Source organism: Schistocerca americana, chromosome X (genome assembly GCF_021461395.2).
Source record: "Schistocerca americana isolate TAMUIC-IGC-003095 chromosome X, iqSchAmer2.1, whole genome shotgun sequence".
NCBI classification, from domain to species: Eukaryota; Metazoa; Arthropoda; class Insecta; order Orthoptera; family Acrididae; genus Schistocerca; species Schistocerca americana.
In genome coordinates this window covers 134,583,939-134,609,503 of record NC_060130.1, presented here as the reverse complement: position 1 = coordinate 134,609,503, position 25,565 = coordinate 134,583,939, and the positions used below count along the sequence as shown (strand labels likewise).

General features: G+C 37.8%; 1 protein-coding gene across 2 annotated transcripts in view; it reads right to left on the bottom strand.

Moving 5' to 3' along the window:
• Positions 1–22,756, bottom strand: part of LOC124554914 (serine/arginine repetitive matrix protein 2-like) — a 162,117-nt gene extending 139,361 nt beyond the window's left edge. For both annotated transcript variants that reach the window (XM_047128604.1, XM_047128603.1), the window contains exon 1: positions 22,708–22,756. In XM_047128604.1, coding sequence (XP_046984560.1) covers positions 22,708–22,734 — 27 coding nt within the window. In that variant the 5' untranslated portion in view covers positions 22,735–22,756. The remainder of the gene's footprint in view (positions 1–22,707) is intronic.
• Positions 22,757–25,565: the final 2,809 nt, after the last annotated feature.

Below are 25,565 nucleotides of genomic sequence, written 5' to 3'. Positions count from 1 at the left end.
GTGATGATCAAACCTACCAGTAACAAATCTAGCAGCCCGCCTCTGAATTGCTTCTATGTCCTCCCTCAGTCCGACCTGATAGGGATCCCAAATGCTTGAGCAGTATTCAAGAATACGTCATATTAGTGTTTTATAAGTGGTCTCCTTTACAGATGAACCACATATTTCCTAAATTCTACCAATGAACCGAAGACGACTATCTGCCTTCCCCACAACTGCCATTACATGCTTGTCCCACTTCATATCGCTCTGCAATGTTATGCCCAAATATTTAATCGACATGACTGTGTCAAGCGCTACACTACTAATGGAGTATTCAAACATTACGGGATTCTTTTTCCTATTTATCTGCATTAATTTACATTTATCTATATTTAGAGTTAGCTGCCATTCTTTACACCAATCACAAATCCTGTCCAAGTCATCTTGTATCCTCCTACAGTCACTCAACGATGACACCTTCCCGTACACCACAGCATCATCAGCAAACAGCCGCACATTGCTATCCACCCTATCCAAAAGATCATTTATGTAGATAGAAAACAACAGTGGACCTACCACACTTCCCTGGGGCACTCCAGATGATACCCTCACCTCTGATGAACACTCACCATCGAGGACAATGTACTGGGTCCTATTACTTAAGAAGTCTTCGAGCCACTCACATATTTGGGAACCAATCCCATATACTTGTACCTTAGTTAGGAGTCTGCAGTGGGGCACCGAGTCAAACCCTTTCCGGAAGTCAAGGAATATGGCATCCGTCTGATACCCTTCATCCATGGTTCGCAAGATATCATGTGAAAAAAGGGCGAGTTGCGTTTCGCAGGAGCAATGCTTTCTGAAGCCATGCTGATACATGGATAGCAACTTCTCTGCCTCAAGGAAATTCATTATATTCGAACTGAGAATATGTTCGAGAATCATGCAACATACCGATGTTAAGGATATTGGTCTGTAATTTTGAGTATCCGTCCTTCTACCCTTCTTATATACAGGCATCACCTGCATTTTTTTTCCATTCGTTCAGGACTTTATGTTGGGCAAGAGATCCACAATAAATGCAAGCTAAGTAAGGAGTCAATGCAGTAGAGTACTCTCTGTAAAACTCAATTGGAATCCCAACAGGACCTGGCAATTTATTTATTTTCAACCCATTCAGCTGCTTCACAACCCCAGGGATGTCTATCACTATGTCCTCCATATGGGAATCTGTACGAGACTCCAACGGCGGTATGTTTGTATGATCCTCCTGCATGAAAGATTTCTCAAATGCTAAATTTAAAATTTCAGCTTTCGTTTTGCTGTCTTCCGTTGCCAGGCCAGACTAATCAGTGAGTGACTGGATGGAAGCCCTCGACCCGCTTACCGATTTTACGTAAGACCAGAATTTCCTTGGGTTTTCAGCAAGATCTTTTGCTAAGGTATGATGGTGGTAGTGGTTGTATGTTTCGTGCATCACTCTTTTTACAGCAGCACAAATCTCTACTAACTTTTGCCTGTCCTCATTCTCCCAATCTTTCTTGTACTGCGAGTGCAACTGTCTTTGCTTCCTGAGCATTCTCTGAATTGCGCTGTTAAACCACAGTGGGTCTTTTCCGTCCATAACCCACTTTTTTTGCACATACTTCTCCGATGCGTGATTTACAATGTGTTTAAAATTTGCCCATAATTCTTCCACGTCCATCGTACTGGAAGTAAATGAAGTAGATTCATTTACTAAGTGGGATGCCAACAACTAATTTTGTTCTTGAATATTTGTCAATGAACCAATCTGCTATAACGAATTTTTGATATCTTTGGGATATCAGGGAACATATCATACATCCATCCAGGCACATTTCTTACTCTCTCTAATTTTTTCACTGAATGATTCTGTTTCTTTAAAGGATTGCAACATTGCAGAGTCCAATATCTTTTTTCCTTACCCACTGCCACCAGCAATTAAAATTGTAAATGACTCTGTACAGAACCTACAACAATATACTGAAACAATGAGTAATAACTTCATAACAATTCTGTTCACTAACCAACAATTTACAAAATATTAATGAAGCTTGTATCACCACATTAATCAACAACATTCACATCCAACTGCCACTAAATCGGCATGAAGACTTATAGGGTTAAAGCAACTGAATCATAACAGCTCCAGACTCACAGTTACAGATGAATTGACCCTGAACTGGCATAGCAGAACCTGGACAGCTACAATAATAGCAGTTAGCTATTTATGATTGTTGGAATCAACAACTGGAGTTTCTATCCCAGTTTGTCCTTTTTACATATAGTAATCACATCTTAATCATTACAGTTACAGATTACAATTGTATTAAAAACTTACTTCTAGTACTTCTGATCAAATATTTAATCACACAGTCACTAGTGACTTTTACACATATTACAAATAAATTTATGAAAAAATGTAAATTTATTTACTGGTAAATTATGTACATATCCACTTAAATCTACAAATTTTACAAAAGTGTCATTTTTTGGTGAAATGTGAATTTTTGAAGTTTTACAGAGGTGTGAACCCATGACAGTCCTGATTTCACACTTGAAGAATTAGTTAACAATAATGTGAAGCATTAAATAAATTTAAAAAAATTTTTGAAGATACACTTTGAGAAATTACAAATTTAAATTTTCATTTAAAAAAAAAAAAAAAAAAAAAAAAAAAAATTATCTCGATCCCATAATGTGCTGCATCTCACTGGAAAGCTCGTGGAAAATTCTGTAAAATGACACCTCTCGCACTGTTTTAGTTTAATTAGGATAGTTACCACAGCAATGTGAAATTATGGCAGCGTAGTGTTTTTTGGTGATTTTTTACAACTTCACAGTGACATATTTAAAAATGGGTCAATAGATTTTAATAAAATTGGGTATTTCTCTTAATCTATATGTAGGCTTGCTTTGTAACAATTTTCACCAAAATCTGAGATGGTGAGTTAAAATTCATGTTAAAAGTGTGCTGGCAAATCGCAGTAGATGGGTCCGACTCGGAAAAGACTGTTTTCATAACTCCTGATGGCCTCTATGAGTTCAAAGCTATGCTGTTTGGACTGTGTAGTCCTCCATTCACCTTCAGACGTAGATGGCATCCTGCACTGACACCTTAGATGGATGATGTGTGTTTACTATCTGGATGACATTGTAGTTTATTCAAAGACATTGGAAGACCACCTAAGCTGCCTGACAACCATGTCGGAGTGTGTACAGTCTGTAGGTCTCCACCTGAACCCAAAAAAGTGCCTCTTCACTCTCCCAAGAAACAAAAATCTTAGAGAATCTAGTGAATGGTGATGGAGGCCACCCTGACCCACAGAAAATAAGAGCAGCCACAGATTTTCCAACTCCTCGGCCTATTCGTGGTGTGAGAAGTTTTTTGGAATGTGCTAGAACTACCAGCAATTTGTGAATGACTTCTATACAAAAACACATCCCCTTTTATATGGAGGTGCCAAATTCTCCTGTACAAGAAAGATCTTTCCTTGTACTTAAGGAGGCACTGATATCTTCTCCAGTCCTTACATTGTGTGGCGATAAACAACTTCACACTGATGCTAGCAGTTACGGGATAGATGCAGTTCTAGTGCAAGTTCAGGAAGGTGTTGAAAAGGTGACAGCTTATGCTTTCTGAGTACTCTCCAAGTCTAAGAGGAACTATTCTAAAATTGAGAAAGAGTGCCTTATAGTTGTCTGGGCCATCAACAGGTTCCAGCCCTATTTATTTGGCAAACAATTCACCATTGTGATGGACCATCATACTCTATGCTCATTGACTGACCTGAAAGATCCAACTGGTTGGCTGTCAAGATGACACATGCTTCAGGAGTACACTGTCACAGTGGATACAAACGTAAGGACAATGACTGCCTTTTAAGGAATCCTTTGGTGGAACACTGCAGCCTGGATCAAACCTTAGTCATTACTGCAATAAAAGACATTGCTACTAAACAGATGGAATGTCCAGCACTGCTGAAAACAAAAGAAGCCTCAAAGAGGAAGGAATTGACCAAAGGAGAATTCAAATTAGCAAACGGAGCAGTGTATATGAGGAACTATGACCCAATGTGGGCGGAAATGGTTCTTCTCTCCCATCTCATGTACAGTCAGTTACACTGGAGTACTTCCACTACACTCCAAACATCTAGTCACCTAGGATTCATGAAGTCTCTAGACAGCATCAGATGCAGGTCTGACTGGTCTTGGGGAGATTCCCAAAGTCAGCAAAGGATAATCGATAGAAAATAATCTGTTACCTCACCAATTACATTGTCACCACAGTTGGACAGACTGCCAAAACTCTGGAAACAGTAAGGTTCATTGTAAGAGACAGCATTCTGACACACAGAGCACCCCACATGATGACTTCTGACTGTCGAAAAGTTTTCCAGTCGAGCCTAATATCAGAGGTAGTTTAACACTGTGACATCACCACAGGCTGCCTATCATCAACAAACAGTCTCACAGAATTCTTTAATAAGACATTGACAGATATGCTCTTGATGTATGTCGATGCCAAACAGAGAGATTGGGGTATAATACTGCTCATCATGACATTCAAATACAATACCATGTAGCAAGACACTACTGGCTTCACAATGTTCTTTTTGCTCCATGGTCAGGAGGCCAAAATGACAATGGATGCCTTCTCCTGTCTAAATCAGACGATACTCAGGATGACGGTGAGAAACATCTTGTCACCAGGACTGAAGACGTAAGGCAGCTGGTTCACATATGGACTCTGAACATGCAGGAGAAAGAACAATAGTTCTTCAATATTGTTGTAGGTTCTGTACAGAATCATTTACAATTTTAATTGCTGGTGGCAGTGGGTAAGGAAAAAAGATATTGGACTCTGCAATGTTGCAATCCTTTAAAGAAACAGAATCATTCAGTGAAAAAATTAGAGAGAGTAAGAAATGTGCCTGGATGGATGTATGATATGTTCCCTGATATCCCAAAGATATCAAAAATTCGTTATAGCAGATTGGTTCATTGACAAATATTCAAGAACAAAATTAGTTGTTGGCATCCCACTTAGTAAATGAATCTACTTCATTTACTTCCAGTACGATGGACGTGGAAGAATTATGGGCAAATTTTAAACACACTGTAAATCACGCATCGGAGAAGTATGTGCAAAAAAAGTGGGTTATGGACGGAAAAGACCCACTGTGGCTTAACAGCGCAATTCGGAGACTGCTCAGGAAGCAAAGACAGTTGCACTCGCGGTACAAGAAAGATTGGGAGAATGAGGACAGGCAAAAGTTAGTAGAGATTTGTGCTGCTGTAAAAAGAGTGATGCACGAAACATACAACTGTAATGCCACACAATGGCCAGTGAGATACAGCCTGGGAGACTTTGTATGGATTTTTATGACTGCGCATAAGTGGGACTATTGGAACAATTACTGGGCTGTATTGTATCCTTCATCACTTGTTGGACGACCCTTCATCAAAAAGACAAAAGCACAGAGCCAGTGTCCATGTCCTCCTTATAAAGCACTACAGCCCAGAGTCGCAGATCAATGATGGGAGGTTCAAGGAAACTGAAGACCCACTCGATTATGAAGCTTCGACAGCAGGGACAACTTATGATGCTCATCCTAGTAATGAGTATGTAACAACATGACCAGGAAACAAGGGTCCACCAATGCCACTGTACTGAGGGATCATTGACAAGATCTAGATCCAGTGTGCTATAGTTGACTCAACTGAGAATTGAAATAGCTGTGGCTTATGCAGTGTTGCATAGTGGTTAGCATCACTGACTGACATGTTGTGGCTCACCAGTTCAAACCCAAACACCAACAGTTATTTGTTACTTAGTACTGATCATTTCTGGAAGCTTCCTGAAATATCTTACATTTGTAATGTTTGTGTATTCTGGGACATTCAATGTATAAATAGCTTCACACTCTGTCTGGGATGTCAGTTCAGTTCTGGCTGTAAGCTAATGTTCATAATAAATGTGCTTTCAATTCTAAGTGCTGTATTTCACTGACAAGCCTGCTCTTGGGTTTGGACTTGATTGTGGTTTTGATGTGATGATGATGATGATGATGATGATGATAAGTCAATAGGTTGCTGTAACGGGTACAGTAAAGCAACCTGTTGAAAAGAATACAATACACACACCCAACTGAAGGAAACGCATACGGAAGAGAAATTTACATACATGGAAGAACTAGGAGATTCTATCATACTGTATGAATACAGTAAAACTTTTAAAACAGCAGAAGCACAAATGTGACAGAGTAAATGGCCTACTGATATTTGTGTGGATTACAGAAAGTAAGATAAGACTCAACTTGATATCACAAATTAGCCACACAGGAAAAAAATTTGCAGGTTTTGTAATAAAAATTATGGTACATCTATCAACATAGCACAAGCAAATAACAGTAAGGATTACCACACAATCAGTTTGACAACACATGTATTATCCGATTCCAGACCAACAACAACCAAATTTATACTAAGTGAAATCTAAGGTTACTAGTGTAGTGAGTCTGATTAACATGGAACTATGTGCTGTACAGTGTAACAAATACATACCAGATTCACAGAAAAGTGCAAGCTGGCATTTTTCATCCAAACAAATCTTTTGCATGAGTCAAAGCTATAATGAACATTGAAAAATATACTGCAATCAACTGAACTCACAGAATTTTCGATTTGTGGTTTGATTTAATAACTGAGACACAAAGCCATAATTTTCAGTTCATTATAAGTATTAAGGTGCCACAAAGTGTAGTCATGATAAATACACACCCATCAACAAAAGGAGTACAGAAAGACTGAATTTTAAGCTTTAAATACCACTGTCAGACAACTAAATTGAAAATTTTTGTTACTGGGGAGACGTTTCTGAGGGAAAAAGGTGGGGGAAAGATTATTCCATGGTGTTCAGGGTGAAACAAGTACTGAAATCTCCAGAACCTGTTTGGAGAAATAATGAGAAACATGTGGATGGATGAATAAGGCTGCTCATCAGTATGAATACACTATGCCACCAAGTTGTCTTCTGAGGTACAAGTCCACTGTGCTACCATGCTTACTGCAGAAATACTAGTCTATTTTGCAACAACATTATCTACTGAGAGGGGATGAATTAAATGTACAGGAAGCTCGGATCAGAATTTTAAAGTTTAAAGACAAACACTCAGCCTTGCTAGAATACTAAAATACCTTATCTCAGAAATGAGTAGACATTAAGTATGCACTACAAAGGGAAAAAACCAGACATCCACACACATTCTGCTGCACAGGGATCTAAAAAAAAATCACACGCTGGTAAAAAAAGCCATCTAAAAATAAAAGGAGGTAACAGTTTAATATGCACACAAATCCACTAGTGGCAAGAATTGAACAAAGTAGAATTAAAATATTGTTCTGCATCATGTGATACACAAAAGTCAGAAGCCTTTCAAATAAACTACAGAAGATTTCTGTAATTTATAGTAAGCGAACAAATTAAACGATATTAGAGAGGACAATCACAAGGCATACACTATAGGATAAGCTTGCAGTTGAACTAACAACACATGGTGGAATGGTGCAAAATGTTCAGTGATAAAGACTGCAAAGGGTATTCACTACAGCAAGAATGCAAACATGATCACTAATAGGAGTTTCTAGTCAAACAAGAACAATGGGAAGTTGAAAAACTACATAAACATATATAAGAAGAGGATGCTGTAATGTTTGTTTCAATGAACACATTACTATATTAAACACTTCTTCATAAACTTACCTAATGCCTGAAAAGATTTCAGTGTCTACATATTGGCCATCATACCTGAAGCATTTTAGGATATCCTGCTTCACAGTCTCATACCTGGTAGAACAAATCATTTAGAGATCCTGTTGCATAACATTGGTGCATGATCCTATATCTACTAGCTAAATAGCTGTAGCATAAAAAGCAGCAAATACGATTTTTTTCCTCAATAAACGTGATACACCCATTGATCAAGTTAAGCAGGATTTTCCCACCACTTAACACTGTGAAACTTTTCCACTGTTGAGTCACAAGATGAGAGAGAAATTACATCCTGTAGGGCTACCTCTACCTATGTAAACAGATTTTTTTATTTTGCAAAGTAATGGAAGTAGTAAATGGACCTGTGTATTTCTATTGTTACACACATATATGTAACTAGAAATGCTCCTTCCAATCACAAACAGCCTTTTTGTAACATGTAAACTTGTTACGGCAGATGAAATATGAGGGCTTCACAGAAAATCGAACAGGAAGTATTGGGAAGAATGGAACAGTCACTACACTGACTAACATAGTAGTCGGTCAGTGTGCTTAGAAACTGTAAGAGCCACAACGCTTCTCATTCACCTTCAATGGCCCTCATAAATGAGCATTCAAACTCAAAATACCATAAAATGTGAAATCTGCTTTGAAATACAGTTTTCAGTGCCTGAAAATCCAAAGCTTCAACATTCATCACAAAATTTATGCTGCATGTGGATCGAATGTAATGAGTAACGGTGGTGTGCATCAATGATATTTATTTACAAGTGACTGAAGTGGCAGTCCGCCTGTTGTTAGCAATGACCTAGTAGAGAGAATGACACTGACTAAACTATTAGAGTGCACTAGAAGGGCTGTAGTAAAGAGCTGGGATGTAAGCCCACACCTATGTACTGGATATACATCTCTGTAATAAAACCTATTTATTTATGGGGCTACAGCATGGTGGAACACGTTAGAACAGAAGGTGGCTACTAAGAGGGCTCATAAGGTGCAGATGTGCCACATAACATGTGGAACCAGCAGCAAACCCTCAGCTGGGATGGAGATCATATTGGACATGTCCCATTTTACACCTTTAGGTTACAATGGAGGCAGCTGTAGGGAATACAGATTAAAAACTGGTAATAACCAGAAGCCTTTAGGATATTCAGAACCCCACACCAATAAATGAATGTGGTAAATATAAATTTTCCAGCTGACTATACAATAAGTTCCAGCTGCTTCAATAAACCTTTTGAGGTAACAGTTGGAAGTACGCAGTAGTGGGAGGATGAGACACTGTCTTCTGGAGCCACTGTCTTCTGGTGTGTCAAAAAAAAAAAAGACCAAGGTGTGGGGGCTGGGGTATACAGGGTACAGCCTAGACTAGGGACAGCAGTTTCTCTATGGAGACTGGCCCAGGTATTCCAGGTGGAAATATTTGCTATCAGAATATGTGCAGAGGAGAATCTGTGAACATGCTACAAGGATTATGGAACCTACATTCATTCAGACAGCCATGGAGCTCTGAAATTTCTATCAACCCCTGCAACAAAACCGAAGATTGTTGCAGAATACCATGAAGCCCTGGTGAGGCTAGGAGAAAGAAATATGGCAAACCTGCTGTGGGTCTCTGATCACTGAGGAATCGGTGGAAATGAACAAGCTTATAGCTTGGCCAGGACAGGAGTGATGATTCCATTTGTTGGACCAGAACCTTTCCTCACCATCACTAATGTGATGCTAAAATCAAAATCACATAGCTGCATCGGTAGGCAGCACGCAGAATATTGGACTAAGAACCAAACCACAAAAACTTGGCAAGCTAATTATACTGAAGCCAATTTTCAAGAGAAGTTCTGCAATCTTGGGCTTGAACATGAGACAGAATACACTCATGGTAAGAATAATTACTGCTAGTGGGAATTTTAAGAAAAACCTGCACATGATGAGCATAGAGAAAGAAGTTTCTCAGCATAACCTGTGTGGTGAGGGTAATGAAACCACACCACATTTAATCTTCTAATGCAAATTGTCGGTGGCCAAAAGACACGGAATGTTCAGTAAAGTAATTCCTGAAGAAACTGTGTCTAATAAAGAACTAGTAAAGTATCTCTTACTACTATTTAATGGTACTTTCTGGTTTTACTTGAATGACGGAAAGAAACTGCACGATAAACTCAGCTGTGGCGTGAGCAATAGCAGGCTAAGACCACTGTTGTTTCATCTCCCTGCAGAAATCAGATCAAACGATTAGCATACCACAAATCTGGGGCTCAATGTACTCCAAAATTCCTTTCTGATAACCACGAAATTCAATGGGTGATCTGTTCTCAGGACCTGTGAAAGGTGGTGGTTTACCGGGGGTAAACATGTTCTGTGCTGGCTGGGTTCCAAATGCATAAGAGGGCATAATTTTATACAGAGGGACTTTATAAACTCATTAAGTGAACGATAAATGCTTACATCTGAATGGCAATTACGTATAGAAGTAGTACTAAGCTATTGTGTTGATGTTTTTCTAATAAACTTGCTTTAACAATTTCATTATTTTGTTTACAGCTTAACAATAGTTACTTTCCATATAGCCCTTGTATTTTTTCTTAAGCACCTTCTGTTAATTTTTGGGTAACTTACACTTAATTAAATTTTTCTTTCAATACAATCACAGAAAACTGCAATGGCATTTTCTCTCATATTAGACATATAGGAGTAGTGCCAAAAAATCTTGAAATGTGTTTTACCTGGTCTAATTCCTCTATTTTTATGCTCATTTTTGTATGAAGTTTGTATACAGAGGTAAAACACTCATATGATCCTTTCTTCGCGCCAGTGAAATCTATGTAGCATGCATCTTCCCCTCCCCCCCCCCCCCCCTCTCTCTCTCTCTCTCTCTCATAATCCTAGGAGCTGAGCTTTCCACACACCTAACATTACAAGTTCACTGATCTACCAAGTACAATACCTGCACACTGTTTTTCTCCTCCTTGGTTTCCTATTAAACAATACCTTAAAGTCACAGAAACTATAGTTTTGATGTTATACATCATTTATCCATTTTGGCCCACTTTTGGAGCATTTAGAACATGTATAAGTGATGGAGTAGTTCCTGGTCCATAACTGGAACCACCCAAAAACCTTTATGTGGCATAGCAATTTGAGATCCAATTGCATCACACACACTTATGGATTTGTTACTCAAATGTTTCAGATTTCACACCGATAAATGTTCAGTATTAAACACAAAACACAGCTGAGGTTACACACAAGAACCTAGAAACTAACATGATGCAGGGACAAGCTTTCAAAATATATATTTCTATGCAGCCTGCTAAGGTGGTAAACAAATATATTACCATCTTACGTAACACTGACAATGACGGCTAGGTCCGGTTCCCATCAACAACCCAAATTTATTCCTTCTACTAAGTTTCTCCATTCACCTTAAAAAGTATAAATACATTTCTAAAAGTATTATGCATTTAATTTTCTTTATAGGCTTCAGTTTTAAGTGTAAATAATCTACTGCTTACCTTTCATTCAATTTGTTTTGGAAATAGGTCAATGCAATGAATGGCAGTCTCCAGTTGTTAAAGCATAATATGTGCATTTCTCAACAAGTAATATTTGGAAAGGAATCAGCCTGATTGTTTTTATGCTGAGCATTAGGGACATCATGTAGATACACCAGATTTCCCAGTTGGAAGAAAGTGACAAAGAAGTACAACCTAACTCTTCCTGAGTAATGACAGCTTGCAAGTGAACAGAAGAATAGTTTTTTTTTTTTTTTTACTTGGTGTAAAGCATTTAAATAAGAAACAGGTAACACCAAAAATGAAGCATAGGCAAGGTACTGATAAATGTCTCTTCCCTCCAATACAGCCCAGTCAACAAAGACCAAAAATAGGGGACAAAATATTGTAGTTGTAATTTTTGTAGAGTGGTAGGATGGATTATCATAAATAATGTACTAAAAATTTTTACCAGTGGGGTGTAAGAATGGGGTTGGTTTAAAGGCCACTTTCTTTATTTGTTTTTCTTGGGTAACTTGAAAACTGTAATTTCTAGTGAAAATATTCCCTAGTACAAAATTAAACTGTGTGTACTAAATTTCCTGCAAGAAAGGTACTACTAATTTTTTTCTCCAGGATTAATAGTGTTCATGATGCAAGCAATTGAAAAATCACAGATTATGAAAAATAATGTTACAAAGGTATAAAATTACTATTTACTGTTAAATGAAGTGGATTAACAACCAATATTAAATGTGTGTACCATATCTTAGTGCAGTACGGCTGTGTTAAGGGATAAATTGTGTTCTGGAGGTGTAAAAGGGTGGAGGGAGTGAGGTGGAGGATAGAAGTAGGAGGGAAAGCAGGTTAGTGGACTGTGGTCATGTCCTTCCCTCCTCCAGAGGTCTCCAAACTAAAGAGCGAGCATGTGATTTCCCACTACGTCAAGAAAAGTAACTGCAGGGTGTTTCATGAAGTGTCATGCTGACCCTCCGCAGAGTGCCTTATCAGACAATGGTGACACAGTGCACAGACACGCCTGAGAGGTTTTCATTTTCCATGAAAAGCAGTGTTTGTGTATTAACACTATGTGGAATACAGATATGTGTTACTAATAATACGCAAGCAGACCATATCAATGGAATCAATGTAAATCTCTCCACACTGTTCTACACTTCCATAGGAGAAACTGTATGGGAGCTGTAGTGTTCTATTGGGAAAGGAAAGTTTCCCCACCACAAACACTGCTTGATTTTCTTCGTTTTTCAGACAGATTATACATCCTCAGTATTTCCTACCCAGTTCTCTTATGTGAGTAGATAAAATAATGACTCTTTCCTCACGTTAATACAATGGACTATTTTCAGTTTATTAAATGAGTACTAATTTGCAGTTGTTAAGTGAGCTGTTATGCACACATCTCTCATTATTCAGGATTTCCACGATGTTGTTCATGGCACTCTCCCCTACAATTGTACAAAAATTTGGAACTTTTTTTGTCTCTATTGATTGGGCTATTATGCCACAAGCATAGTCTGCTACTTTTCTACATTATTAATTTAAATGTTCCCATTGGGGTAATGAAAGAAAAAAAACTTTCGTAAACCTTACACTAAAACTACGAGGTGTATTCAAGTTCTAAGGCCTCCGATTTTTTTTCTCCGGACTGGAAAGAGATAGAAACATGCGCATTGTTTTAAAATGAGGCCGCGTTCATTGTCAATACGTCCCAGAGATGGCAGCACCGTACGGCAGATGGAATTTTACCACCAGCGGCGAGAATGAGAACTGTTTTAAATACTTAAAATGGCGACATTTTCCTTCCTTGAACAGCGTGCAATCATTCGTTTTCTGAATTTGCGTGGTGTGCAATTGAAATTCATCGACAGTTGAAGGAGACATGTGGTGATGGAGTTATGGATGTGTCGAAAGTGCGTTCGTGGGTGCGACAGTTTAATGAAGGCAGAACATCGCGTGACAACAAACTGAAACAACCTCGGGCTCGCACAAGCCGGTCTGACGACATGATCGAGAAAGTGGAGAAAATTGTTTTGGGGGATCGCCAAATGACTGTTGAACAGATCGCCTCCAGAGTTGGCATTTCTGTGGGTTCTGTGCACACAATGCTGCATGACGACCTGAAAATGCGAAAAGTGTCATCCAGGTGGGTGCCACGAATGCTGACGGACGACCACATGGCTGCCCGTGTGGCACGTTGCCAAGCAATGTTGACGCGCAACGACAGCATGAATGGGACTTTCTTTTCGTCGGTTGTGACAATGGATGAGACGTGGATGCCATTTTTCAATCCAGAAACAAAGCGCCAGTCAGCTCAATGGAAGCACACAGATTCACCGCCACCAAAAAAATTTCGGGTAACCGCCAGTGCTGAAAACATGATGGTGTCCATGTTCTGGGACAGCGAGGGCATAATCCTTACCCATTGCGTTCCAAAGGGCACTACGGTAACAGGTGCATCCTACGAAAATGTTTTGAAGAACAAATTCCTTCCTGCACTGCAACAAAAACGTCCGGGAAGGGCTGCGCGTGTGCTGTTTCACCAAGACAATGCACCCAAACATTGAGCTAATGTTACGCAACAGTTTCTTCGTGATAACAACTTTGAAGTGATTCCTCATGGTCCCTACTCACCTGACCTGGCTCCTAGTGACTTTTGGCTTTTTCCAACAATGAAAGACACTCTCCGTGGCCGCACATTCACCAGCCGTGCTGCTATTGCCTCAGCGATTTTCCAGTGGTCAAAACAGACTCCTAAAGAAGCCTTCGCCGCTGCCATGAAATCATGGCGTCAGCGTTGTGAAAAATGTGTACGTCTGCAGGGCGATTACGTCGAGATGTAACGCCAGTTTCATCGATTTTGGGTGAGTAGTTAATTAGAAAAAAAATCGGAGGCCTTAGAACTTGAATGCACCTCGTAATTATGTTGAAAATTTGATCCAAACTTAAGCCTTACAAGCACAGTAGTTTTACAGTCAGACGGCCTGACAAATACAACAATATAATTGTTTATTCTGTGCTGTTAAAATTCACAAAACTGTTAAGAAAAATTTAAACAAATGTCAATTCCACAATTTGTAAGTGGTCGACTAAGCCGGTGAGGTAATAAAGTCTGACAATGAAGACCAAAACACTTTGAATGTAGGAAGTAATTCGTGCAGTCACAAAATTTTGTACAGGAGTAAGTGGGAGTGCCATGAACAAAAAACTAGAAATCCTGACCAGTGAGGACAGTGTGTGGGAACAGGGATGCATTTGAAGGTCACTTTTGCGCATTTTTCTTCAATAATTTGAAAACTACAGCTTCTAGCGAAAATGTATCCCAATACACAATTTAACTAATTAAAATTTCCTACAAAAAGGCCCTGTTCATTTTTTTCTGTAGGACTAATGGTTTGCACATAGCAAACGAGAGAATATGAAAATCTTGAGCATGGTTTTCAAAGTCAAAATATAATGTAGCGGGTTGTATAAAATGATATTAGTAAGGGCAGCTGAATCACCCTGTATATTTCAACGTAAGTCAAGCAACGCATTACACTAGATTACTGTTCTACACTTGAACATGAGTAGCCCTATTCCATCAGACATTCACATCCACTTTGGGAGAAATACTGTGGATGTGTGGTAAGTGGTTCTACTCAGTGCAGCCCACTCTACAAGTGCCAGTAATTCCTGAATAGAGGAGATTTATGAAGCCAGACAGCAAAACAATTAAAGCCAAGAGAAGTGCAGTAATGTTTTGGTCACTCGTTAATTCGGCACCAAGTGACAACACCATTACGCAACTTTGTAATATGTTGTCATCGCCAGAAAGCAGTAAGGTGCCACATTTACCATCCAATCACTTTCCCATCAACACCAAAAGGTCACTGACAATACCACACTTACAAATTATACAATTCTCCATCGTTGTTTACAGGAATGTATTTTACATATTAGCTCACTTTCCAATACCTAAACAAGAGTTACATAAAGTAATTTCACCTGTTCACATATGAGGACTAGAAAGAAAATGCTGGCTAAGTACAGTCTGTCTGTCAACTGAAAAACAAGGAGTGCTAATGGTGGAGGAAGTTGCCATACCCAGACAAACACTGCAGCTGCTGTAGAGGGTGATTAAGAATTGATTTCCCCTCCAGCAGTGTTGAGCAGCACATAGGGATTTACGTAGACTCAGTTCATATGTCTTAGTATGGTATTAGTAACTCATATTTGTATACCATGTAGTGTTTATGCATTTTGTGGAAAAAATACACCCCTGGGCATGGCTGTACACTGCACTGCCAGTGATCACACAAGACAAACTGTGAAAAGATCAGTATAATTTTGTGAAACACCCTGTAGTTCTTTCTTGTGCCACATTGCAGTAGGGATAATGGAGAATCACCTTTGCTCTTTGGTTTGCAGACACATGAAGCAGAGGAGGACATGGCCACAATCTGGTGAACTAAATTCTTTCAAGCTTCTACCCTCCAGTCCTACCCCCTCCTTTCTGTTACACCCCCAGAACACAATTTATTCCTTAATTGGTTCTGCTGTAGTTAGATGTGACACACACATATAATAATAAATATTTAATAAAATAATTGAAAAAGACAATACCAGTTGTGCATTAAGCCCTTGCATCAGGGTTTTGTGTACAACAACTTTCCATGAATTTGGTTCCAAAGAGTCTCATCAATGAACTGTAAAGAAACCCATCTGAATTACTACTGAGCTTTTAGAGTGTTTGAGAATTAGGCCTTCTGAGTGTGTGAGAACTGTTTATAAAAAATGCATTATCGCAATCTTGCAATGGGAAAATGTGGTGCAAGTAGCAGTACCTCAGTTCTGGCCACCTAAATACACCATGAACAAACAAAGCAACATTCACTGCTTTTGTAGCTTTAAAGGCATTATCTGTTGGGTGTTTCAGTGATTCTGATTGTCAATGCTGGAATTTATCTGTAAGTGCTTAAATAACTGATGAGAATTCTTGCCCACCTTGTCAGTGACCAACAGTACATGAATTTTACACCACAATAATGCGCCAAGCTTCACTACAAGACCAGTGAGTTGATAGGAACACCCTGACTCTATACAGAGTATTCTGCAGTGTCACCAATTTGTAGTCTCCATCTGGCCCACAACACATGCTCTAGGGCCTTGGAGTCCACCTTTTGTTTCTCATAAATCTGATATACCTCGAATGATTTTGCTCTAATTTGTTCCTATAATTTTTTTTCTTTTCTTACTTTTATTTACAATGCATACAAATGGCAGAATAGCCATCACTACATCTGAACTAATATGAAGATAAATGCCAACTGTTCAACACAAACCCAGAAGTGCACTCAATAGATGAAAGTAGTTGACACTATGGGCTGGTACGTCATGTGGTACATGTTCCCATTGCTGAAGATCTTCCAATAAACTGGTGGTTTTTTTAATGCCCACTCAAACACATGCTTTTGGTGACACAAACTAGGTCAACATTGCCTCATCTTCCTCATAATGTGGACCACAACTCCATGTCTGCATATGTAGAGCACCTCAAAATATACTTAGAAGAAAGTAGTTCGTAACTGCCTCAGATCCTCACTGATATGCCCTATTTACAAGGAAAGAAAAATGTTTTGGATTTATAATTGTTACTATGCAACAACTTCACTCAGTGTATGTTGGAGAGTCTACAAATGAGTGTTATTTAACTTACTAGAAGAAAAAGCAAAAAGATTGCACTCAAGTGTTCTGTATGAATTTCAAAAGAACTGTGGCACTGTTGATTTTCTGTTTTCACTGTGCCAATTTTAGCAGAAAAGTACTGAACAATAATGCAGTCTCTATATCTGCATTATTGATTTTGAGAAGCTTTTTGAAAATGAGTCATGATGTACTGTGGACATTACTGTAAAAAGATTTCTATCATTTATGACAAAGTCTCCAGAAAGAGATAACATGCAAGGTCTGTGTGGATTGTGCTTTTCTGAGACACTGTTAGAATCTGCAATTATCAATTATGTGCTGAAGAATGCTGGTGGTGTTAACTTAAAATAAGGAGCTGAGAGGAGCCTCTAACTTGAAAAGGCTCTGATGGTACAGAAAACAGCTTTTTTAAGTAATATACATGCAAATTTTTGCAGTTATGTGCCTGTGTTTAGGGAGGGGGGGGGGGGGACACCAAGATAGCAGGACCAATTTCCACGAATCATACGATATGTATGGGTTGAATATCAATGTGATGAAAACTGAAATAATTACTTGTGAATTTGTTTCTGAAAATACTTGTACTGGGAGAAAGAAACTTGAATAAATTTTAGTATGTGGGAAGCATTGCAACATCAAAAAGGTAATTAATAAGCCATAATGGTGTAACAGCAGCAGCTACATAGTGCCACACAGTACCAAGCAATTAGAAGAACACAAAGCAGGAAGATTGCACATATTAATTAAGGGGCGCAAGTTTAAATACCTACATCTACAATTAGAACAACATTCTTGTGTGTAGAATTTGCTGATGTGCCTTCAAGAAAAAACTTGGAATATGCTAGCCATGCAATATTTAATTACAGTACAAGGGCAGTTACTGTGCAATATGCTTAAATCTCCAGCCACACCTTGCACATTTGGTCACAGCCTTTTCTGTGCATTATTACAATTATCTTATCATCTCTTGTTTGTAGAACAGGTGTAACTCCCATGAGCCACTTACACGTGAGAATCATTCCACTACTGTTAAATCTAGACTGTTGAAGTGTGGACTCTAGCAGCAGTGAGCAGCCTGTAGTACTCCTTACAGATAGATGGAAAAAATTGAGGAAAGTAACTACAGTTGCTACTGTACACTCTCTCAATTACATCAAGAACAAAAATGAGGTGGTCTTCCCTGCTACACAACACTCTTATCAGACTTACTACTAAGAAAGAGATCAAACCTGTTTAGATTTTGACCATACTTCAAATGCACTTTTAGGTATATTACTCTGTGTGGTTGGGACAACAGATTTCACTGCAGCTGCAACCCTGCAAGGAGTGAAAAGTCACAACTGTTCCCTACAGTTGAGTATCACTCATGACAATTTTTATGCCATGCAGGTGACACCCATCTGTTGCTGAGACTTCTTGACATATGTGCATATTATTCCAAACATTAATGATGAAAAGAAAAATCTCATGACAACATATGTTGGCAAAAGAGAGTGGATTATTGTTGCTGAAACTGTACGTAAACTACAGGGCAATGGTACAAAATTAGTATGGACGTCATAAACAAACTGTTAGCCACCAATATTATTGGGGCTCTGCTTTGGATTCAGAAATTGTGCTACTACTTTGGCTTTCCTTATGATTGAAGGATAACTAATGCAGCATACAATACTCATTAAAATTACCTTGCGACTGACATTTCAGCAGACTGAATGGTAGCGGCCAGCCGCAAGCCAATCTTCGTTCTTTATTGAGCACCATGTGTAGCATCTTGTTAAGTGTGGTTGGCTACATGCTGGAAACAGCCCCCCCCCCCTCCAAATCAAAGCAATCTGTCAGTCACAAAACAATTTTAATTAGAGTTTACTCTTATTTGCTCAATAACATGAAAATTGCTTCTCACATCAAACAACGCCAGCAAATCTTTGTGATGTTCTTCTTCATGTGCATAGCCAAATAAAGCACCTCCAAGGTTTGCGAAACTAACAAAATTCACTGTACACTTCTTGAACTCCCTCCTAAGATCCCTGGGTTCTCCATTAGTGATTTTCAGAAGTTTAGGCATCTTGTGAAGCTGTCAGAAGAGGAATAAGTTGATCATACAAGTGTCTGAAAAATGTGAATGGATTGAAAATTTTGTGGTAAACAGGACTCCGTATGGTATTTTAGATGGAGAGTAATGAACAGAAGTCAAAGTAACTTCAGATGTGCTCCAAGGAAGTGTACTAGGAGATTCACCATTCTTGTTGAACATGAGTAGTAACCTCAAGTTACAGGTGGTACAGTTATCTATATGGAGGTACTGTCTGAAAATAAAAGTAGTATAAACAGTGTCACATCTTGACAAGATGGTGTGCATATTGACAACTTGCTTTAAATGTTCAAAAATGGAAAACTTTGCACTCACCAAACTGAGAAAAGTACTACTGGTATCCTGTAGCTACAATACCAATGAGCCACAGCTGGAACCAGACTATTTATACAAATAGTTGAGTGTAACAGTTTGTGGGGATACGAAATGGAATGATCACAGAGTCAAGGCCCAATTGTAGACAAAGTAGGTGACAAACTTAAGTCCAGTGCTAGGATACTGGGAAAATGCAATAAGTCTACAAATGAGACTGCTTAGACAGAAAACTGCTAAAGTGTGTGGGATCATTACTGAATATGATTCACATGAGTATTATATATATAAAAGCATGGCAACACAAATGGTCACAATTTTGCTTGGCTCATAGGGGAGCACCACAGAAATGCTGAAAAACCTGAATTGACAGACAGACCAACTACATTGTGAAAGCCTACACAGACACACACACACACACACACACACACACACACAAACAAACAAACCTGGGAAAGCATCCTCTATCATCCACTCCTCAGGGGTTTGCAGAATATGGATATAGAACAAACACAATATGTATGACTGGCTGTTCAGTGCTGCTGTATTTTTTTTGTGGAGGGGCTCAAGAAGCTGTCTATTCCTGAGGGGGGGGGGAGGAGGCAGAGGGGGGGGGGGGGAGGGAGGGGGAGAGAGCGCCATTGCCTTCTAACAGCTAGTCAATTGTAGTGTACAATTTGGAAAGTTACTGGAAGTCCAATAGGTTAAATCTTTCCAATTAGCATGTGGCAAGTGACATCTTTAAAAATAGTGTAGTGAAGTTGCATAAATAAATGCTTTGACACGGTTAAAACTAGGAGGGTAAGCTGTTAAGTTTTCATAAAGTCTCCAATGAACTTTTGACCTTCACAGGCTAGTACTGTCTTCACAGCAGACATCTACATTTTTGAAATTTACACTACATATTTCTTAGCTTTCAACATTCTGTGGTCTAAATCTCTCCATGGGAAAGTCAAAACATGATTAGCGCATGATATTCATACATATCACAAGGTTTCTCATGCTAGTCTATACTCCAACAGAGTGATGTGTTACCAAGAGATTTTGGTCAGTTTTAAGGTTGTAGTACAGTTATTTAGAATTAAATGAATGTCACACATCTCTTAAAATTGTATATGTTAACTCACACTGCACTCATGTATGTAGTCACAGGTGGCTTCTTCACCTCAATCCAAGTCAACAGGTGCATGAAAATTAAGTGAACAAATGGCATTTTGTACCATATATAGCCCAAACTCTGAATAAGTTCATTTAGTTTCAAAGTACGCTGCTACATATAAACCAGTGACATTAATTACAAACACTAATTGAAAACCTTATGCAATGACATTGTATCTTTTTCATGCCACAACTTCCAAGTATAATTTCTGGAATCACTATGGTGCAACAAAGCACAGCTCAATTTCATACTTTAAGCACACACAAAATTTAATATGTCTAGGATACATGGATGGGACAAGAAAAAGAAAAGGCAGTGCTGGTGCAATGAAAAACAGCTATCTGCTTTGCTTGCTACGTGTAAATACTTTATCTGATGTTGAATGATTATTATTGGCACATGAATAAGTTTAGTATAATCCCATACAATCAGCAATTCATTACATCAAATAGAGCCAGTTTCCAATCTAAATATTACAAAAACTAAAATATAGCACTATCTTCCAAAGGACAATAGAGAGCTCCAGAAACAAACAAGAAGTAAGGAACATACCACAGACAAGAAACAGGGTTAATGAAGAATGAATGATACCCTGCAGTCAAATACAATTCCCAATTTCTTGAATCTGTACACCTTAAAATTGCATTCCATACACATACTAGGGTTTCTGCCAAGTTACAAACTCAATACAACCATGCAAAAATAAATCACACAAAAAAACAAAACACTACAAGCACCTACAAACATTTAGAGTAATTTTATACCTGTATTTAACTAACCCTTTAAAATCAGTTACTGGTCCCACACAGTTTCGTGACAATGCATCAGCAAACACAATGATGACATAATACGTAATGTTATACACACAAAATCTTAAGTGTAACAAATAGCCTAGTAGTTACAAATCTGTCTGTTACATTCTCATGTGAGACTTGATGTTTCTACATTTTCTATATTACAATATAGCAAAATGTGTTCTAATTATTGGTGATTTTTTAAAAATTAACATGTACTTTCTGTCTGATTGTAACATTTACTCATGTATTTGCATAAAAGATCTGCAAAATCCATTTATAATTTGCTTTCAAACTGCAAGTTGTGTTCCACATGAAACACAGTCCAAAATACTTCTTTTTATGCCAGGCTGAAAAAGTTTTAACATTATTTGCATGGCTCTCTCTCTCTCAGATACAAAATTCGTATAAACAGTACAATGTAATGACAATGTACACAAACTAAACCAGACATTACTGTTTTTATATACTATAAAGTCTCCTGAAGCCAAAAATATACAAACATTCTTTTAAGTTTACATTGTATATCACTGACAATTATCCTCATAGTGACATGTCACCCTGTTGTTTTGTAAACATACATTAACTGGTTCATTAATGCGACGCTCGATTAAAATAAAAACACTAACACGAACTGATCTGTAATCCATTTCACGTAAGATTGAAAAAACAGATCGCCGTTTCAACAACGATCTTCATTTGCTACTGGAACTCGGAAAACACACCTTTATTACCACCACAATCTACAAACTATCAGCAGAAACTTTTATAATACAATATTTACAGAAGTCAACGCTCACGTAGATGCTGTTACAAAGCAGTGATTGATCGAAATTTCGATTTTGGCTCCAGTTAACACCAATTTCTGCAGTTAAACTACGAAAGTACGACAAATACATTGGGAAACCCAAATGTAATCTATAAAAAAGTCGGTAAAATACACAGCAATTACAGAAAAATTATTATTTGGCGGTGAAGTAACATCAATATACTGCGCAAGCTCCAAACAATAACAAAACAAAAAAAAGTTAATAGCACGAAACATATGTACATCGAGACATCTTATTTGATCTCTAAACACAGAAAATAGCAACGGCACTTCACTGTTGAGTGTTCTCTAATAATAAATAAACAACAGTAATTAAAAGTCAACACAAGGATCCGCGCAATTATTGTAGCGCTCAGATATATTAACGGCCATCTTCGTTGTTACGATCTCCAACATCCTTGTTCCACGATCTCTCCGCGGCACAAGATCACTTTTATAATGAATTGAACAACTTGCGTTCTTTTCGTTTTTAAAAACAATAAATGTTTAATAATGTTGGTATTTGATTAGTTGCATAAAAATCGCGAGTTTTTTAACTTACCGATGTAAACTGATGTTGATACGCCATATTCACTAACTTATTTCAAGACATTGAAGCAGAGACGCAAAGTAGCGGGCAAAGACAACATTTACGAAGTTTCATATTAACGCAACTCTACACCTTGATGACAATTTCGTGCACGAGTTCAGCGGTAGAGAGGACCCCTCATAATATAGCATCATATTAATGAAAGTAATAGAAGTAGAGAGTCGTATTATGACAATAAAACAGAGAAATACGGTATCCAAAGCCAATTTATGATTAATATTTACAACCGTAATGGAACTTGTAAATGATATTGAAACATCAAATAGCTTTGTGCGAGCCGTTAAAATATTTGTTTCCATTCATCTGTTACATATTGTATTTTCTTATTCTGGGCATGTTAGAATTGCAGTTCGAACAGTCATTAAAAATAATTGTTAAACATACAATGATTTTGAAGGCAACAGCCGGGAAATTGTATTAAAGGTTAAATGTTGCATCGTTATAACCAAATGAATAACTTCTATAATATACATTACGATATTACTTATTATTTATCACTTTCCGTAGAAGCATGTAAGTCAAAGCCACTTGCTCATGGTACGAGTCTGTACATAGTGTACAGAACGTTGATTAGAATATTTAATAAACTAAAGAAACAATTTAAAAACTTATAAATAAATTACACGTTACAGAGAAAGGTTCTCGACTGCTGTGAGGAACTCCTGTGAAAAATAGGAGTGTGCCCCAAGGAAACCTTCCAACTTAGTTTTGACGACTTGGTGGTTATTATTAAAAATTAAGCCTGTTAAATTCAGTGCTTATCGATTTTCTGTCTTGTGCTCAGAAAATAAAAGTTGAATTTTCTTCTGAAGGAGTCAGTAACAGACAGGAGAGTGCTGCAAATGTTAGAATAAGGAAAGGTTCTCATAAAAGTATAATTAAAAATAATGTAAGTATATTTCATCAAAATATTGGGAGTTTAAAGAATAAAGTAGATGAGCTTCTGGTTTGTTTAGAAGATTTAGAAGCTGAGAATGAAATAGATATACTATGCCTGTCTGAGCATCACATTGTTACTGATATGAATAAGGTAAATGTAAGTGGTTATAAGCTCTCTGCACATGTAATGAGAGAAAATATGGAGAAAGGAGGAGTTGCCATATATGTCAAAAGTTATCATTGTGCAAAAAGTATAGAAACAAAAAAGTTTTGTGTAGAGAAACATATAGAAGCATGTGCCTGTGAGCTTAAATTAAATAAAGGCACATTTATAATTGTAACTGTATATAGGTCCCCATCACGAAATTTTCATCTATTTCTGAAAAATTTGGACTCCTTGTTGTGCTATCTGTCAGACAGGGGGAAGCAAATTATTATTTGTGGGGACTTCAATGTAGATTCTCTGAAAGAGGGTAATAGGAAAAATGACCTTGAAGTATTAATCGGTTCTTTCAATTTGACACCCGTTATTGATTTTCCTACGCGGGTGGTAAAGGATAGCAGCTCACTGATAGATAACTTCTTTATAGACCAAGATAAGTTTAACCAGATAAATGCTCAGCCTGTTGAGAATGGTCTTTCTGATCATGGTGCACAGCTAGTTACAATATATGACATAGCTCCATTCAGCAATACTAAACAGTCCTCCAAAGTAGTACGTTCAGTCAACGATTTAACAATTGCAAATTTCAGGGAAAGCCTACAGCAGTTAGACTGGGATGAGGTGTACCGTGAACCTGATGCCAATTTAAAATATAATTTATTTCATGACATTTTTGTAAATGCATTTGAAAACTGCTTCCCCAAGAAAATAGTTAAATATACTCGTAAGAAACCTTGTAACAAACCATGGCTTACTAAGGGTATAAAAATATCTTGTAACCGGAAAAGGGAAATGTATCTGACAGCAACAAAGAGTAGTGACCCAGAAACTATCAAAAATTATAAAAACTACTGTATTATATTAAGAAAAGTTATTAAAAAATCCAGGAGTATGTGTATCATGTCTGAAATCAGCAACTCTGATAATAAAATTAAAACAATTTGGAATATTATTAAAAGAGAAACAGGTCAACCAAGAGCAGAGGAAGACAGTATTACCATCAAATTGAATGAAAACTTTACGAACAAAAAGTCAGAAGATGAAAATATTTTTAATAATCATTTTCTAAATGTTGTGGATATAGTAGGATCCAGGTGTCCATTAGAAGATGCTAGGCTGTTAATGGAAGAGGCCATACCTATGCAATTTGATACAATTGAAATCTCACCCACTTCTCCCTCTGAAATTAGGAAAATAATAAACTTGCTTAAAAGCAAAAACTCACATGGAATTGATGGCATTTCCAGCAAAATACTAAAAGCTTGTTCTCAACAGATAAGTAAGATTCTCAGCCACCTGTGTAATAGCTCTCTGGAACAGGGCATTTTCCCTGATAGACTGAAATATGCTATTGTTATACCTTTGCATAAAAAGGGGGATAGATCTGATGTCAACAATTACCGTCCAAACTCCCTTCTAACAGCTTTATCCAAAATTTTTGAGAAAGTAATGTATTCAAGAGTAGCTTCACATAGCTGTAAAAATGAAATACTAACAAAATGTCAGTTTGGTTTCCAGAAAGGTTTTTCAACAGAAAATGCCATATATGCTTTCACCAGTCAAATTTTGAATGATCTGAATAACCGAACACCTCCCATTGGGAATTTTTGTGATCTCTCAAAGGCTTTTGATTGTGTAAATCATGAAATTCTGCTAGACAAGCTCAAGTATTGTGGCATGAGTGGGACAGTGCACAAATGGTTTAATTTGTACCTAACTGGAAGAGGGCAGAAAGTTGAAATAAGTAGTTCTCGTAACATGCAAAGAT